Source organism: Cavia porcellus, unplaced genomic scaffold, assembly GCF_034190915.1.
Source record: "Cavia porcellus strain 051 isolate PalLab524CR breed Dunkin Hartley unplaced genomic scaffold, mCavPor4.1 scaffold_22, whole genome shotgun sequence".
NCBI lineage: Eukaryota > Metazoa > Chordata > Mammalia > Rodentia > Caviidae > Cavia > Cavia porcellus.
The window spans coordinates 12,674,207-12,694,139 of NW_026947505.1; the positions used below are offsets into that span (position 1 = coordinate 12,674,207).

At 38.5% G+C, this 19,933-nt stretch overlaps 1 protein-coding gene across 4 annotated transcripts in view; it reads left to right on the plus strand.

Annotated features, from left to right (window-relative positions):
• Positions 1 to 3,522: 3,522 nt before the first annotated feature.
• Grm1 (glutamate metabotropic receptor 1) overlaps positions 3,523 to 19,933 on the plus strand; it is a 347,694-nt gene continuing 331,283 nt past the window's right edge. For 3 of the 4 annotated variants that reach the window (XM_063233461.1, XM_063233463.1, XM_063233462.1), the window contains exon 1: positions 3,523 to 4,330. In XM_063233461.1, coding sequence (XP_063089531.1) covers positions 3,631 to 4,330 — 700 coding nt within the window. In that variant the 5' untranslated portion in view covers positions 3,523 to 3,630. The remainder of the gene's footprint in view (positions 4,331 to 19,933) is intronic. The other variant, XM_063233460.1, reaches the window with a different exon arrangement.

Here is a 19,933-nt window from a genome sequence, read left to right on the forward strand (position 1 = left end):
TGTCTGCTATGCTTTGCTCCTTAAGGTCATCATCTCTAAAGTGCTTTGTTTAAACCAGATGAATATGTAACTTTTACTTGGACTGTAAAATGAATTTGAGAACCAATAAATCTGAATTATTGGATCTTTTCATCAGTAGCAGAATCTTTTCCAAATTACAGAAGCCAATTATGGTGACACACACCTATGATTCCAGCAGTTGAGGAGCTGAAACAGCATTGCTGCTAAATCAATACCAGCGTATGCTGTACAGTGAGTTCAAGACTAGTCTGAACTACATAGTGAAACCTTGCCTCAACAAACAAAACAAAACAAAACAAAACAAAACACAACAAAGCAAAGCAAAACACTCAACAAATAAACAAACAATGCAACATGAACTACACTAGTGTGATAAATTAAATATTTCCAGCATTGAGGAGTATATAATATACCAAAGCTAACCATAGCCTTCAGAAGCCAACTGTGGACTTCAGAGATGTTACTTTTTCTAATCCTAGAAATCATAATTGATTGTTCATGTATGGCATATTCACTATATCTATGAAATATTCCAGGAAAAATTATATGTAGAGGTTTAAAAACTAGCATAGCATTATCTACAATTAAATATAAATGACTATAAGAAGAAGTAAAGTGCTATAGGAACAATGTGATTACCTCCTGTAGTTTTCTCTCCTTATAACAAGGAAGACTTGGCTTTATATGTGAAGATACCTCTTCTCCTCTTCCTGGAGTAAATGTGGCATAGAACGTAGGTCTTTAAGAGTCTGTACCTGGTTTAGTGCATTATTTGTGGGAGGAAAAAAGCTTACCCTCTTTGAATTGACCAAGAAAAAGCCAGAAAAAAATTGACACTTGGTTAAAAAGAGTAGAACCAGAACATGAAAGACCTTCCGTTCTTGACTAGAGACCTTATTTCCCTTCCTAAGTTTAGCAGAATACACTGAAGAGTACTTGAATCTTGCTGCTGTGGCTTGAGTCCTTCAGCCTGACATGGCACCTTACCATAGTACAGTGATGAAATCACAAGACAGATAAAAGGGCCACAGAAGCAGGTCTCGGCTCTGCAGATGACATGAACAGAAAGCTTTGCACAAGTGTGAAAAGCTACACTGTCACTTGTCTTTCTCTTCTGAAGAGGCCAGGATACATCTTGTTTAGCCATCTGTTCCCAGAGGAATGTGATCTAACTTGCACTTTTCACACAGTAACAGTCAACACTGTAGACCTGTTGGAAAGGTGCTGGCATCCCGGGAGGAATTTGGATAAGTGTTTTTCACTCCAGTGTTTTCATATGACCTGACTCTCCTCAATTTAGTTACAATTTGGCCTCCGAAGGGCAGCCATGGCATGCCTCTCTCATTTAGCTTACCTTGTTTTATGGTGTCCCTCCTCCACCTCTCCCTCTCCCCTGGCAGACTCTTCCCTGTTTCCCTTGCAGTCTACTAACAGAGCTTCCCTCTAGATCTCTGTATGATGTTTGCACTCTGATTTCCTTGGTGTGGACTTTACTTCCAGACAGAGGAATATATTTGAGGTCCTGAAAAAATATGCAAAGATATCCACTGGAAAGCAGCCTAAGCAGTTCCTCATGTCTTCAACCGGAGTGACTGATTATTCATATATCTGACAGCTTCATTAAGACCTCCCTTGTAGGCAGCAGAGGCAATAATAGCCCCCCCATTTCTCTAGCTCCACTTCCCACCCCCTGTATTAAACGGCTAATTTTTATGCATGAAATAATAGACAAGCCATGGGTGACCTGTTTTTTTTTTTTTTCTTTCTTTCTTTTTCCGTCCCTTCCCCCCTTTTTCCCTTGCGGTAAAATAGTGCTGAAGAAAGAGGGCACTAGTGTACAGCCCAGATTGCATCCTTGCACCGACTGGATTGGAGCTGAGGCGTCTGCGAACCGAGGGTGGCCACGGTCCTCTGACCCAGGAACCACAGCTCTCTGTACCCCGACCTAGGTAAGTCCACATTCTTCAGACAGGTGAGCGGCCACCTAACCAGAAACGCAGACTCAGCCCTAATCTGTTGGATGTCTTCTGGATTTCAGGCACTCCTTCCCTTATTTCTTTTAGTTCTGCATGCTTGGGAAGCAGCAGGGCGGTGGGTGTCTGGGTTGCTTGCTCCTTTTGCCCGCTTCCCCTCCTGTGCTCTCACTCCCTGCCCGCTCCCCTAGCCCTTTTCTCTGACTCTCACCTTGAGAAAGGAATCCAGGGAGGGATGCGAGAGGGAGCCAACTTCAGCCTCGCAGGCTGCTGAGGTTTGGCGCCTCTCCCCGCCCCCCATGCCAGGCAGTTGGGTTTGAATACCGACCTGCAGAAGCGCTGCGAGGGGAACAGGATGACGGTGGAGAGGTGGTGGGGAGCGAGGGAAGGGGTGTGTGTGCGTGCGTGTGTGTGCGGGGGGGGTGCGTGTGCATGTGTGTGCGTCTCGGTAAAGAACACGGAGGAGGGAGTGAAAGAGGAAAGGGGATCACAGAAGAGCAATTCGCGGTCAAAGCAACCCTGGCAGGCCCTGCTGGAGACCCGGTCTACTGCTGGACACGCTGTCCAGGGTGCTGAACGCGGGAGGGCTTGAGCTGCCCTGGCCAAATCCATCGGTTCCTTTTGCAGCAACTACGCAAAGCCCAAGGGTCCTGATCCAAAGTCAGGAGACCTTTTACCCTTTTCTCCATGTCAGAAAACTAGTTAGCTTAGCGGCACCCTTCTCCTTGAACATCTACAGTAAGCATGACTTCTTGGGAGTGGGGCGCATACTAAACCCCAATATATGGAGACTTTACCAGGCGTTGCCTTAGAAACTACTATGAATTTTCTACAAACTGACAGATTTATGTTTACTACTTGGATTGTATGTCTAGCAGGTCCCAAACCTTCTAAAAAGTGTACCTCTTGTTTGTCTTCATTTCACAGTAGCGCTCCCACCTTTGCAATGCGCCTCCAAATTTTCTTTTGGGAAAAAGTTGATCTTTTCAATTTCGGAAAGTTCTCTTAGCTTGAAGGATTTAGCTCCTCCCCTCCTCTCTTCGTCCATCCCTAGTCGTTCCAATGCACCCCTCCCCCGTCAGAAATCATGAAAAGTATCTGGGGACGGGGATGAGATTTGGGGCCGCAGGGACAGGCGAGTCGCGGGTTCTGAGCAGCCCGAGACCACGAGGGCGCTGAGGCTGCAAAAGCTCTCTCACCCACCGAGCTGTCTCTGCAGCCGGTATCTGGATGTGTTGAAATGAGCTAGGTAACAATTAGCATCACTGACCCCAGGTTTAAACACAGGTCCTCTGATCAATCGGCTTTGATTTCTCTCCCCCTTTTTTATCAGCAGCGTCCTGCACAACGCTTATTGTACCCTTGATCAATTTATCTTGTTGCGCCTGTGAAGAACGGGGACTCGATTTCCTTTAAAGACACCTTCAGGGTGTAGGGGCTGTCGTGGAGGACCAGGAGGAAGAGGTGGAGGGGAAGCGGCGGTGGTGGAGGCGGCGCTGGACGACGGACAGCGCCGGTGAGGGGCACCCAGGCGCGGGCGGGCGGGCGGGCGGAGCGGCGGTCCTCCTGGAGGTGCGCGCGGAGCCTGCAGGCGCCACCAGCGACCAGCGTGTCCACAGACTGCGACCTCACCACGATGGTCCGGCTCCTCTTGATTTTCTTCCCAGCGATCTTTTTGGAGATATCCGTCCTCCCCAGAAGCTCTGATAGGAAATCGTTGCTAGCAGGAGCCTCTTCTCAGCGCTCCGTGGCCAGAATGGACGGGGATGTCATCATTGGAGCTCTCTTCTCGGTCCATCACCAGCCTCCAGCCGAGAAGGTGCCCGAAAGGAAATGTGGGGAGATCAGGGAGCAGTATGGCATCCAGAGGGTGGAGGCCATGTTCCACACGTTGGATAAGATTAACGCGGACCCGGTCCTCCTGCCCAACATCACCCTGGGCAGTGAGATCCGGGACTCGTGCTGGCACTCATCTGTGGCTCTGGAACAGAGCATCGAGTTCATCAGGGACTCTCTGATTTCCATTCGAGATGAGAAGGACGGGCTCAATCGTTGTCTGCCTGACGGTCAGACCCTCCCCCCAGGCAGGACTAAAAAGCCCATTGCTGGTGTGATCGGCCCGGGCTCCAGCTCTGTAGCCATTCAAGTCCAGAACCTGCTCCAGTTGTTCGATATCCCTCAGATCGCCTATTCTGCCACAAGCATCGACCTGAGTGACAAAACTTTATACAAATACTTTCTGAGGGTCGTCCCCTCTGACACTTTGCAGGCCAGGGCGATGCTAGACATAGTCAAGCGTTACAATTGGACCTATGTCTCTGCAGTCCACACGGAAGGTAGGCATTATGTTTCGGTGAGAGAAATACTGAGAGCCAGGGTGTTGTATAATGTGCTCCTAGGATCATGGTTTCTTCCTGGTTTATTTCTAGCACTGTGGGGAACACGCTTACTTTTCAGTACACGCCCACCTGGTAAGTAGTGTAAGAAAACCGTATCTTGTGGTGTTTCTGGAGGTAGGAGTGTAAATAATATCAAACTCCATACAAAGTGTCCAGCTCTAGATAATTCCCTTACAGGATGGTTTGTGTGTGTCAGGTTTATGGGCAGAAGAGGGACTACAGCACCCTGCAGTGACTGGCTGTGACTTTCCGAGCTAATCTTGGCTGAGCCAGTAACAAGAAAACAAGTCTCTGGGTCCTAATTTAGACTTGAAGGCTTTGTCTTATTCTCAGTATCTGAAGGTGTTTATTTCTCTTTTGTGTCCCTTGCTACACTTCCTAAACTTCCTGGAAATGTAGGATTAATGCAACAACTTCTTTCAGGATATCTGAAACTCACATTTTCAATTCCGGGGTATCTTAAACACAAAAGAAAAGTTAAGAATTTAGACTATTTTTCTTTACTTTATATAGTGAAATCATCTAAATTTTCTTACTACCTCCAAAATAATCTTGTTTTGTGAAAAAACATAACTGAGGACTTCTTAGAGTTGAATTCTGGTTTTTAGACTATTTCTTCTACTATACGTGACTCCGCTCTTCAGAATTTAAAGTTGGACCAATTATAAATTACTAATAAAAGGATTAGTAGATGTCAAGTTTAAAATAGGTCTTTCAAATGAAACAGGTTGAACTGAGGTTAAAAGCTTTGATTTTTCCAGAGTTTTATGGATGTGAATTCTCAGAATTTGTTAAAGATTTCTTTTACTGTCTTTGCTTTAGCCCATATAAACTTTTGGGTTAAACGACTATTTTTAAGCTCACATATTCTTAACTTCCATAGTAGGTTTATATTTAAAGTGAGGTCCTACTTACAAACTGACATCTGGATTGATTCATATGTATATTTGCTGCCAGATAGAAGGGCATGTTGAGGGTACTGGTGCATTTGTATTTCTTAAAATCAAATTGTTAAAAAACACTATAGACATGACTTTATTAAAAATATTTGCACAGTACTCAATAAACTTGTGTGAGATTTGATCATAAAAATTAAGAAGCATTCTTACTGAAGTAGCTCACTGCTTTGATTTATAACGGGAACAGAGTTTTGAGAACAAAAAATGTAGAAGAGTATGTCATATTCCAGACACTGCTTTTGGTGAAAAACTTTCTGCTGCAATCTAGCAACTTTAAACACCCGATTCTTATTCTGAATCTTGATTTCAATTACAAACAGAAAACTTTTTTTTGAGCACAAATTCATTAATATTTAAGACAAAATAAAGTTCCCAAGTTAATTCTTTACATTTTAATGTTTAATGTTAATTTATATATTTTAATATTTAGTATAGTTTCTTCTTAAATGGAGCATTCTGAAAGCACAAGTTAAAAATGCCTGAAGTATCACCACTGAAATGGTATTTCTAAAAGGAAGGGCGACATCTAGATTGAATGTGCTTTATATAAATATTTAATAGTTCTTCCAATGAGCTAGGTAATTGATTATTAATATTAGAAGTATAAGACGTTTGTTCTAGAAATAATTTTATATACATTTATCATTCATGTTTTATATGAGATATTTTATTTGGGAAGAGAAAAAGACTTCCCTCTTCCAGATCTGTTTTCCAATTGGATCAGTTTTCTAGAAACAATTACTAGTAAGGTTTGCTTGCTAAGAACAGAATTACATTTGTGAAAAATATTGGACCAGTGTTTACTACTTTTGGTGAGGGGGGACTTGTACTATAATTTTACATATATATTAGTTTGGATTATATTCTGTTCTGCCTGCTGACTGGTGCATGGCCAGAGATAAGCTCTCTACCCTGTTACAGTGATTTATTGTAGACTGGGTTGTGCTCATAGAACAGACAGCACCATGGCTAACTTTGGTGTTTATTTCATTATAGGAGATTACACGATTCACTTTCCATTTGTGTGTACTATCTTGTTTCTTTTCCAAAGGAATTAATTTCTCCTTTTATTAGATGTAACATCTGTGAAAACTGAATTGCTTTTATTTTATTCTATCTGCAAATGTGTTTTGTGTAAACTCTTTGTGTAAGCTCTGCTCTCTGCTTCTCAGGGACCCACAGTGCACTAACCTACAGGCACTTTCTTGGATGACTTGGTAATTTTCCTACCATCAGTCTGATGTGGTCACCCACTGGTGACAGTTTTCTGTCAAATAACAGCTAAGACCATGTATTGATGTTGTCTCTATGGTCTAGGGTCTATTTAACATCAATCCTATTTGTCTGAACATTGGCAGTTTGGAGTTGAGAAATCCTGGACTTCCAATGACCTTCACTTCTCCTTCCCAAATTAGCTTTTCCCTAGTCAATTCATCACTAGGCCTTTCATTGGAAACTTAACCTACTATGGTTACTATCAAAATGTGTAGACTAGTGTATCTTAATATTGATTATTAATCTTGTAATTTTAAAATCACAGATGGGGCAGTTATTCTTTGAATTCCATATTGTTTTTACACTCTATTATACTTTATTTTATAATGAAGTCAGCTTTGAAGATTTTTTCCTGTTCATTTAAAACACTAGAATTTCGTTGTTAAATTTCCTTTTATTGTTTTAAATATACTATCTTATCTCCTCATTTGTACCAAATATGTCTTTTGGCCATGACAACTGTCAATTCATCTGACGTGAAAAGGAATCAGTTTATATTTAAGTTACCTGCAACTGACTCTCCAGAAATTGATCACGATTCCTTGCTGAGAGGAATGTTGGGACAGCTCTGTCAAGGGGAAGAGGGTTGTTGAAGCAATAGGTCCTTATTTACTGATAAAATCCTAATGCACTTTGGAACAAGATGTTCACCTGAAATGTGTGTCTTTAACTATGCTTAGCATAGAGTACAAAAATAGCTACTTCTGAGAAGAATATCTTGGCCAAGGACACTTTATTCCATTCTTATGATAAAATGCAGATTTCCCATCAAAAGCTAAGTTTATAATTTCAGAAGTTTGTATAAAACAGTACTTCAAATATAATTTGATTTAGCTGAATTCATATCATTGTGTGAGTACAATAAACAGTATGTTATGAGTTTGTAGCCTCAAAGAGACCTTTAAAATTGGATATATTTTCATTTGTTTTAAGCTGCTCAGATTTTGCCTTAGATAGGCAGAAGATCAGTGACATAGTAAACTTAGTGATGCTGTTTCTCATATGAAAATATCCACTTTAAGGTGACTCTTTGTTTAGTTGGGGATTCATTGTGGTACAACTTTTGGGACATTTTTCTTATATTTTATATGAAAACTGGCCTATTTATGCCTTTTTTCTAAATCTCATCTTTTTCTTTACAGAATTTTCTCCTGCTTAATATAAAACCTAATTTAAAAAATATATATTTTTACATACTTTATAAATAGGTAAATTAACCAGTTTAAAATAGTCCAATTACATATAATAATTTTGCATCTTATCTTGTCCATTGACCAGTAACCTTCTCTATAATCTTTTTTGTCTTAATTGCAACATATTGCATGGTATGATATTTAACATACTGCTTTATTTTATCTTGGAACAAGGAGTGTATTGAAAGGTTATGTAGGCCAATCATTTAAGGATGCTTAAAACACTGCTATTTGATCATTGCCCATTCTCTCTGTTTTGTAATTGTGATTAGCATTTTTTTTGAGAGTGGCCAAAAATATAATTGAATGTCTAATGAGAGTGAGAGGATTTATGAATGGAATTCAGAAGCAGGACTTCCTATAACTCTTAATCCATTCTTCTGCATGTAGGAAAGATGTCCTGAAATTTTGATCAATTCTCTATCTGTAGGCAGTCATGCAAAAACAATTCAAACTTTCTTCCCCATGATATTTATCATCAATGAATCTTTTTCCTTTCATACCATACCTCACCAGTCCTTCCTCTCATATATTGATTTTTTATCACCATCAAAAGTGACTCAGCTAGATTTTAGATAAATCAGTATCCAAAAGTCTTTAAAAAATTATGCACTATGGTTAAGTTATATATTTTTTCTTATTTTTGAGTAACTATTATTATTTTCATTATTCATAGTGTTACTTTATCTGAGTAAAAATTTGACTTTCTTCTCTTAAATGTGAAATTGTTGTCTTAAATATGCCTGACTAGTTAGTTTCAGCATTTTAATGACTTTATGTTACTATGTTAGCTTTTTGTACGCAAGATTTAATAATGTACATTGAAACTTTCTTTCTTTCTTTCTTTTTTTTTTTTTTGTACTTGGAACTGAACTCAGGGCCTCACAATTGCCATGCAGGCACTGCACCACTGAGCTAAATCCTCAGCCCTGTACATTAAAACTTGAGGAAGACACAGTCAAGTGTAAAGTCCCACCCCCTTCCCCTGCAAACAGCTTCCTGGCCACCTCCAGTGGTTATCCAGCCTTTTATGAATTTCCTTGGCAGTGTGCTTTTCTATTGCCTATCACATGCCATCTAGAACCATGTGAAAACTATAAATCCTTTAAATGAAAAGCCATTGTAATAAATATTCACCTCTACTGCAAAGATTATGTAAGAAATTTGAAGACTTAGTCTCAGATATTGTTTTCACATTAAAGCTAGTGTAGTTTGAATATATTAAAATAGGAAAAAATAAATAAAAACCAGTCATTGAAGCATAGACACTTTAAAGCATAAATTTATGCATGTTTAGGAACTTTTGGTGGAACATATTGATGTAATCATTTAACAAAAAGTTAGAGTGAGGAGAACTTTGTTAATGTTTTATTTGGAAATATACCATTTATAAAGTTAGAAACAGTACTGAAAATGATTCCATGATGGCAACCAAAACAGGTCAATTTAGCTGAAAAATCTTGGCCAGAAACTAATAATAAAGACAGAAATGACATCCAAAATTTTGTGATTTCAATGAACTTTTATGGATACAAAGGACAGGTGATGGGAATCTTGAAACGTGCTGACAAGCTTTGGTTTCAAGAAAAACATGTCTGAGCAGAATTTGACATATTTCAAATATAAGTAAAGACCTCTAGTCTGAAATATGTAGGGAGAGCCTGTACATGGGGAAGAATAAAATCAATGAAAAAACTTAGTTACTGTAGAATTTTAGGTACTCAGGTGTTATGATAATTGAGAAGTATAGAAAATGTTCCAAAGAAATACTTTATGGGGGAATTTGATTAAAAAGTGCTTGAAACAAATAGAGAGGAATCAAAGATACCTACAGTTTTGTAATCCAAAACAATCAGAAGAATTTCAGCATAATCAACAGTTTTGTAATGAGTAGGTTTCAAATCCATAATTCTTTCACTTTGAATGGCACTAACTCAGAGTTAGTAAGTTTAATTTGATGTGAGATTTGGCCAAGAGAATATATCTCATCAACAATGAAAGAGTGGTAAAAGAAAAAACCATAGAGAGTTAGGAGTTGCATAATTTGTGACTGAAGGAAAAAGTGTTCACATCCCAGTAAAACCTTGTTTATTCATATCCTTGACCCTTTAAGTGGCTAACCTGTGCTTTATGCTTTATAGTTAGTCACTTTAAATCCAAATCTTTTACATTTAAGTTGGTTAAGCATTAATTGGTAAAATATTAAATAATTAAATATATTAATTTTTAATGTTTTACAAGGTGATTGTTGTAAATCACATTCAATAGGCCCCCAACTTCTTTTCAAGGAAAGTGTTTAATGGACTTTTTCTTAGAATATACAGTTATATATATTCATGAACATAAATGCTTATGTTGTTCTGGGATCTATTTTAAAAATATAAATCCATATATTTCTACCAAAAATAGTCCCAGTCTGATCTCACTGAATTCTTATCTTTGTTTTTGAGTACATTGATTTATTTTATGAAACCCATTTTCTAAGTTATTAAGTCATTTTTTTAGTAAATAGTTACTATGTACATGAAATTAGGGAAAAATACAAAGATGAAAAAGGAGACAGCACTGCTATTTTAAAAAGCAACTTGAACTACTGGGGATTCTTCTGCTCTTATCATCCCTCGGTGACTATGTTTGCCTGGAGCAAATGGTATAAGGATCTGGCTTGCAAAGTGTGATTAATGGTTGTGGTATCTACTTTATGGTCTTATCTTGTGACTGGACATTGTAATTCTTCTTGAGGCACTAAAATTTTTCCTTGCATGATCTATGGAGTAATGTACACAATTAGTATTTTATGAATTTTTTGATAACTTGCTGAGCATGGACTATTGTGATTTCAGCATAAACAGACTTGTTGAAGCTGTATTCTCAGCACATGCTCTAGTTAGATCGCAGAGAGCTGGGAAACCACAGTTGGAGGCAGAATAGTTTGCTGGGCATCTAAAACTAGTGAAAAACAACTCCCAGCAATAGATTTCTGATAGTAGGTTGGAAACTTGTCAGTTTTTGTAGTTACTGTAGTTGGAAACCAGATTCAAGGGCGGACACAAATACTTTTCAAAATGATCACTGTGTCATCCATCAAACAGTTATCATCAGATTCTAAAGTTATGTACACATACTTATTCTTTTTATACTTATTCTTTGTGAGTGTCTACATTTTAAATCTTAACTTACATAAAATTGTATTTTAATTATTCATTCTCACAGGAAGGTCTATTTTTTCAACTGGTGGTATTATTGTACCAAATACAGCATTAATGTATTTGTAAAAGGAATTTATAAATTTAAATTGAAACTTGTGATCAGAAAGCGATATTTACTGATTTTAGAATTCTGTTTTACTCATTTCATAGGCAACACATTCTAGATTTAAGGTAACTAGAATAATTGAATGCCAATTTTCTAAACAATTTAGATAAATGTCTTAATTGGCAATTGAAGAACAAAATTTTAAGGAATAGAAATTCTTTAGTTACCAACTCTCTTATTTGTTTTCTAATGAAGAAATTTGTTAATTAACAAACATGTATACTACCAGATGTACAGTTTTCTGGGTACCAGGAACACATAAATTAAATAATAATAATAATAATAATAATAATAATAGAAATTATTGCTATTAATACTTTTATCAGTAATGGCTGCATCATCTGTTGGAAGAGACAGAAATAGTAGTCACAGACTTATAAATTACACAAAACACACATATATGTACTCAAAAATTCACAGAAGATCATGGAAAATGCTGCATGTATGTCTCAATTTTATTATAAAATAAGAACAATGTTCACTTTCCTTTTGTCTACCTCAGAGAAGTGTTTTATGGAACAAGGAGATGGCACACATAATTACCTTTCAGTTGCTTTTAATTTAGACTGCCAGGAAAGAAATGGATTTTTCTTCACTGATGAGTATTGAGCAAGTGTAAGAAATAAATTAATGCTGTGTGGCTATTTGGCCTTCAAATCTAGTAACAGAAGCTGGAAGTAAATTCATGGTGAAAGCAAAGATCTATGTATCTACTATAGCTTTTAGGAAACATCCTTATGTTACAAATGAGAAATCTAAAGTTCCAAAAATAAAGCAGCACCATGTATCCATCAAATTCATTAGCAGTGAAGTTTGAGCTACTTCAGCTTTGTGTTAAATACTTACTTCAACCACACATTTTTGTTTTTTAACTCTCTGACCCACCCTCATGTAAAATTTTCATAGCCTGGCCCAGCTACATTCTTCCCAACCTTGCGCAGTCATTTAACAGCTTCTAGGAGACTTCTCTCTGTCACTAAGAAGCCATCCTGAGAGATGACATCTTCCTCTCAGCATCACATCTCCCTTAGTCTTAGGTGATGGCAACATTCACACGTGTGACCCACCCACGTGATACCTGTCCTCACTGTTTAATGACCTCAAGTCTGTGCCCTTTGCCTTTATTACAATAATTCTCACACCCTGACCACCACCTGGCACTTTTACACTGCCAAGAATGCTCTGCCTCTGAACCCTCAAACCGCCAAAAGGCCTCTAAATAATCCAAGTCTATTCTCCTCAACTTCTTTCCTTCCCACACACCTGCTCTCCATATTGCACGGAAACATTACATCAAGACATTGTCTTACCTGATTCGATTCCCTTTCTGCACCCGAGAAAAGTCTGTACCTGTGCTTGCTACCATCTTGTAATAAAGATGCATTCTCAGAGAAAGTAAACTCCCAGTTCAGAGCATCTGCTCCACATTAAATTGCAGTTGGAGGAGGTCGTGTCATTTACTCACCCCCACACCATCGCAGTTTCCTAGTGCAGAAAAATAAAGATCAGAAAGCAGCATCTTGTTAAGATGAAATTGAAAAGGATTCCTTCTTCATGAAGGCTATGGTCAACAGTGAGAGAGATCATGTGTTCTGATATTTTTGGAATGTCTGTTCTCTAAGTAACTAGGGATGGTGTGGAGTGGATGAGCTTGAGAAATTTAAGGAAGAGAGGGTAGGTTTGAATTCCAGAGGTAGCTAGTTTTGAATTCCAAAGCCCAAAGGATTTGAGGAATTATCCATGTTTAGGGATCCATTAGGGTAATACATACAGAAACTCTTCTCCTGAGTTTACTGTGCATATGAGATGAGACAGTGATGCTCAATATAGTGATAGATAAATGTAATGCATTGGTATTTTTGTCAAGGTATCACAACTTTAGGTAAGAAAATGTCTTCAACCCAGATGAGTCTGCATAAAGAAGATCCGGGAAGTTCTGGGGTAGGATGTGAAAACAGCTGCTAGGGTGTATCTTGCTGATTTGGTAACACTGAGATCTGACTTCTCATTCTCTCGCTTCATAAGCATTACACCAGCAACCTAAGTGCAAATTCTTTGGTTGGACAGAAAATTTTACACTTGGATAACTGGAGGCACTTTTCTCTGTTCTTTGTGGTGCTCTGATGCATTTTATAATTTTGGAGTTGTGTTGGGGGTGGAGCCTCACCATGTTGCCCAGGATGGCCTTGAGCCCATGGGCTTTAATGGCCCGTAAACCATGCCTGGCTATATTTTATAATTTGTCTGCTATGGAGGGAAGAAAATAAAAGGCAAGTAAACATATTGCTGCTAGTATGTTCAAGAGAAGAAACTGTTTATGATGCATATCCAAAAGTGATACTAAAGTACTGGAAAACATTTGCAATAAACAAATAGTGTCCTCCTTTCCTGCATAATGAGTATACTACCTCTTATTTTCACTGATTGGTCAACAAACTTTACTCTATTGGTAAAGAAGTTATGTCTACATCTTTCTTTAAGTGTTTTATAAGCATATTCTTGGGGCAAAACTTCTGCTATAGTAATTGAGGAAAAAAGATATATGAATGGTAGTCCTTCCATTAAGAATTTGACTACATAATGATTAACATTTGTTTACTAAGTGCAACCATGGGAATAGATGTGAAGCAAAGGTAGCAGAGAGAAGTGTAATTAGCTCTCTCTGGTCCATCGAAAGAGGGGAGGGAATGTTCATGGAGCTCTCACAATGGAACAACATCCAAGCTCCACACCATTGGAGGAATAAAACGAAGAAACAGCAGTGAATACAAGTGGAAGAACTGATACGGAAAACAATGTGTGGTCGAGGAGCTCTAAGCACTGCTGATTCTAGAACACACACTCCAGGAATAGGACTGCAAAATGATCAAGCTGAAAAGGCAGGAAGGCCTTCAACCCTCCCTGAACTTACCACATCAGGGAGTTGGCACTCTGTTTTGTAAGCCTGGTGGCTAGTGAAGGTTCTTTTATAGACAAAGAAGAACCATGAGCATATTTGAATGTTGGAGAATGCTGGTGCCCTGAAGGTTTTAGAGAGGAAGGAATCAGATGGGAAGATGGTACATTTACGTGACATTTTTGGTTTGAAGAGATGCTGGAAGAAAAGTCAATTTAATTGGCCAGTTGAGTGGAGAGATGATGAGAGGTGAAACAGAGGGGAAAGTACTGAATGGACTTACAAACAGTAGTAGGTAGATTTAGCTTTAGTAGCTGATTTGTTCTGTGGATCAAAGAAAAAGACAAGTGTAGAATGACTCCCAGGGTTCCATCTTGTGGGATCAAATAGGAAAGAAAACAAGAAGATTGGGGAAAATTAAATTTTAAACTGGTTGAATTTGAGGTATTTATGAGAAGAAGTTGAGAAAATTTATAGAAAGAGCTAGAAAAGGACATATATATGAGATTTGTCAGCAAATAGGGAGGCTAAAACTCCAAACATTGATAAAACTGCCAGGAAAGAAGAAATGGAGTGAGAAGAGGAGGGTCATGGGAAGAACTTCAGGGAAGCTGAAAATGAATAAGAAGTTTAGCAGAGGAAGGGACCAACAGCAGCGACAAAATGAGCTGTCAGCAAAGGGAAAGGGGTGTGTGGAAACATGCCCCGTAAAAAGTGTCTTTATTCGCTGCTGCTATAAACAGTGAAAAGTTGGTTCTTAGATTTCTAAAGACTGGGAAGTCCAGGATGAAGGCATAAACTGGCCTGAAAACTGCTCTCCGATGCCCAGAGGGCACCTCTGTGCCGCATCCTTCAGGAGAGGTGAGCTCTGCGTCCTCATGTGGAAGATGGAGTGGAAGGGGACCAGTCTAAGCTGGTTTCGCCAGTTCTTTTATAAGACAGTTTCATCAGGGCCTGCCTTTTAAAACCATCAACAGTGGGGATTAAACTTCAATACATGAATATGAAAAGACACTCAGACTACCAGTGTAACCTCCACTTTCTCCTGGCTTCTGCTCTTCCGATGATCTCTTGAGCATTAAATCTTTTGAAAGGGAGAGAAAGGAATGCTGAACTATTAATTTGGTGCTGTCCCTAGAGACAGAAAGGAAAGTGAGAGATAAGACATACTGAGGGAAAAGGGAAAACAATTCTTTAGGGTGGGAATACTTCAATGGTTTTAGAAAGTGATGGAAAAATATAGAAAATGAAGCTCAATAGACTATAGAGGGAAACAAGAAGAAACTGTGGAAGGGACAGCTTTGAACAGAACCTTTCCTGTGGCTGATGATGTAGTTACGTTTTGAGAAGAGGAAATACGAAGGTTTGAAAACAGCTTGTTGTAACCTTTGCTTTCTCTGTTAGTCAGTTAGGGAGAGAAAGATGGAAGAGAAGAAGGGCAAATACAGGTAGAGTTTGGGCAGGGTACCACTGAGATTACAAACCACGTGCTTAGAGTATTGTCAGTTCAAATTGTTGTGATATTCTCCCCAGTAGTGCTCAGACCACAGACACAGGAAGGAGTCTCAGCTCCCCTATCAGTTCATTAACTTGGCTACCTGCTGGCTGAGTGCCCAACATGCCAACCAGGATCTTTCAGCAGTTAATTACCCAGCCTACCAGGCATTCACCAGAAATCACAGCCTGGAATTGTCCTTTATTCAGCTCCTGTCAAAGGATCAGGAGAGGGAACTGATGTTCAGTGTGTTGTCTTCATAACATCTAAGAGGTCACTGTCCTCCTCTCTGCACAAAATCAGGTTTCCAGAATATCACATATCTGACTTTGTTTATTCTTCTTAAAGAACTACAATTTCTAAATTGCACTGTGATATTTCCCCCTTTCATTCCTTAAAAGTCAGAGAAAGGATTGGAAATAAAATAGTGCTTTAATAATTTTTACTTTTTTTGTTGTTGTTGGTTTTTTTTTTTTTTTTTTTTTTCTTTTTTTTTGGTAGAGGGAACAAAGTCGCAACCTCATGCTTGCCAGGCAGGCACTTACGCCACTGAGCTAAATCCTTGGCAAAGACATTGTTTAACATGTTGTTTAGTGTCCCTTGCATAAAGCTTGTTGTTAACAAATTGCTTTACATTTCAATTTTATAAAGCCATTAATTTTTCTTGAGGAGTTCAGAAGTTTCATCTTAACCTGTAGTGGAATGTTTTCTGTTTTACTCCTACCTATCGGGAAGCTTAAAACTAAGTTTAATGCTCAATCATAAAAAAAAAAAAATGTTGTAGCTTACATGTATACATATTAGTGTCTACCGCTTTACTTCAGAAGTGTTATTTCATAGTCTTTTTATATCTACAAGATGTATCACTCTATTTTGGGAAAAGAAAAATATATACATATGTGTGTGTGTGTGTATATGTCTCTCTCTCTCTCTCCATATATATATATGGAGAGAGAGAGAGAGAGAGAGAGAGAGAGAGAGAGAGAGAGAGAGAGAGAGGTTTCCCTTATCTCCATAGGTACAGATCCCTAAAGACAGAAGGTATTGAAAAGCTGAGAATGTTTTAATCTGTGGAAGCAAGGGGTTACCTCACACCCATAATTCAATACACTAAATGTGGTGAAAACTTTCCTATGTATCTTGGGTGTGCAGAAGTAACCTTGAGTGTCAGTCACATAATAGAGACTCACACTACTTCAGATTGTTGAAAACTCCTTCCTGCTCAGACTTCTCAGTCCTCTTGAATGCCTTCCGCACTGGAACTTTTTGCCCCATTTTGACAAGGTGCAGGGGTGGCCGAAGCTGTCTCTTTCCCTTGTGCAGCACTGAGCAGGGCTACATGCTCCTGGGTATTTTATACTAGCTTCCTTTATAAACCTGCTTCTCATCTTTAAGGGAGAATAAGTCCAGTTGTAAAGTGGCTGTTAGAGTGTTCAGTGGGAGGGAACTTGCTTTTTACTCACTTGCTAGCTTTTCCGGGTCTTCTCCTGTGCTTCCCGGACTGCAATTGCTTGTCATTGTGCAGCAGGTTTTGCTGAGTGTTTCAGGTAGGCTCAGTACTTAAGGTGCTGCCTTCCACATCATTCTCTTTTGAGCCAAGGACAGCCTCATGTCACCTGGAGAGCTGAGGTTTGCATGGGATGAAATTCTCAGGAAGTTCCCCAGGTCTCTTTTTCCTGTTAATAGATTGTCACTAAATCACAGACAATGGAGGAGCCACTGTGCATTGATGTATGTGAAGGACGAATCATCCCTTTTTGCGAGGGCTGGAAATGCTAGATTTGAAACTATGAAGAGGCAAGTTTCCAGTTTTCTTCTATGTTGATGCATCTGGAGGGAGAGCTCAGTATGTAATATCCTTGATCTTAAAAGTAAAATCTTGCTTGAAAAGAAATTATGTGTTAAAAAATTGAGGGAGTGATTGGTTTTTGAAGTGCTGATATTCTCCCTCTCAGTGGATTATTTTTAGGTTCTCTAGGTGCAGAGCAGTGCACTAGCAGAGTCTTCTCTGTGCATACAGATTACCCAAGGAACCTGTTAATGTGCAGACTCTGCCCTGATAGGACCAGGATGGGCTTGCGGTCTGCATCTCTACCAGCCTCTTGGGAAATGTTGATGCTGATGTTGGATCTCAGCATAAACAGAGCCTCAGGAAGTCCATTCAGGCCATGTGCTTCTTATGACAGTGGATTGTATGTGCTTTGTCACACATTTACGGATAATTTCTTTCAGAGTAATTTATGTGTCTAAGGGAAATGTTCTCCACTCCTACAATAGACAGGAATGGCTTTAAAATGTTCATATTTAGAAAATTATACTAAAGATACTGACTTAGTCATTGCTTATATTTGATAATTTTTTGAAATATACATTAGCTAACGTGAATAGTTGCTGAATGTGGCATTGTAGATAATCATATTTCCTAATATATGAATTCTTTCCACTGGAATACCCTTTTCCAAAATAATATCTTTCTGGGTCAAATGTAAACTACCAGAGGGTGAACTCTTAGCTTTGTTTTGCAAAACCATACTTTGCAAATTGAATGCACTCAATAAATATTTTTTTTTCATTTGGGTTAACAAAGGAGGCCTTTTGTTTCCTATGTTATTTTCTTTTTTAAGGATTTCAATGATTAAAGAATTTGCAGGGCTTCCATCCGTTCTTATTGCCTAACACTATAAATGTAAATGAAATGGAATAGTGGAGTAATTACTCAGTTTCTAACAACTAATAACCTTGGAGATGTTTTGGTATTTTACTAACTTCGTTACAAGGTATTTTTCTTTAAATTTGTTTCTTTCTTACAAAAATGAAATGAATTTCCTGGGTAGACTTTATTTAATATCACGGTTTAACTTTTCCAATGATTGAAGAATATATTACACTTACTGTCTGTTAACTACAGTTTTCTCATTTTCACTCAGATATTGCATTTTTCTCTTTTTCTTTCTTTGCTTGAATATTGTATGTGGTACTCTCTTTTCCTTTTGGATTGGCTCCCATGTTCAGGGGGAGGTTTACTGTGTAGGAGAGCCGGATTCTTTTCTCCTCCTACATCAGCCAGCTTTATGACTCTACAAGTCAATGAACTACTCTCAGTCTGTTATATAATTTATAAGGATTCTGCAATGCCTTTCTTCCAAGTTTCCTATGAGGACCAGATGAACAAGTGGAATGTATTTTAAAAACCGGACACTTTCATATGAACACATTCAGGTGCATTCCAGACTGTCATAGCTTATACTATCATTTTTTATTTTCATCATTAATAATTGCTTCTTGACCTCTGCATTTCCTAGAAAATTATAAGAAACTAGTACTTTTCAGCATTTATTTAAAATGATAGACTTTGTGTTGAAAGGATCTGTAAGTTTTTGATTTGAAAAGCAACCTTTTAGGTTTGACGACTTTCCTGAGATTATTGCATACAGCTACTTGCTGAAAGATGTAAATCTTTTGCTTTAACTAGCTTTTGCTTTCTACCCACAAACCCTCTCCAGATCATTTACCTGTAACTTTTTACATGTTCTACATATTCTGGATTTCTTCCTCTTTTGATCTTTGTAGGCTGGCTTGAACGGTGAGCTTCAGCTTCCTGTCAGTCAGCCTACCAGTTAGTTTTTTAGTTTAGAAACACAGTTCCTACTTGATGTTAGGCAGTATGCCAGGAAACAATTATCTGTAACCAATTATACATATATTATAATACAATCAAATGTTATTTGTATTTACAGACTTTGTGGATATCCTGTAGTTTTTACCATTGCTTGCAGTCCAGAGACAGAGAGAGAGAGAGAGAGGAAGAGAGAAAGGGAAAGAGAGAGAGAGAGAGAGAGAGAGAGAGAGAGAGAGAGAGAGAGAGAGAGAGAGAGAAAGTGTTTATTGCCACATCAGTGTGAGAGGGTATTGAGACTCAAAATGCAAGCTACTTCTGGTCCCTCCCTTGAACATCAAGGAAGTTTCTTGGAATAAATAATGTCAAAAATGGGTCTCAGATGATAACTAATCTTTCAAATGCAGAGCTAGATGGAAACTGGAAATGGAATCACTCATGAGTGAAATCATGAGTGAGTATGGGCTTGGAGTAGAGAATAACAGGACATTCGCAGAATGATGAGTCGTTCAAATGTTTTGTAGTAAAAGGCACGAAGAGGGGAGTTGTGAATGAATTGGTTGGAAAAGTGAATCCAGTGCCACAGTGATAAGAATGTCAGAGTTTGAGCTGGTCTTCCATTTGTTATGTTAGTCAAAACAGAGGAGACCTTCTTTTGCAAACTCCTTTCAAAGGCTGATAAATAGGGTCTTATTTTTAACTTTCTCTGTCCACTCATTTTTAGGTCCTTTTATTCTTCCTTGTGCTAGAAAAATGACACTTTTGCAAGGAAGCCACCTTCTTTGTTTGTC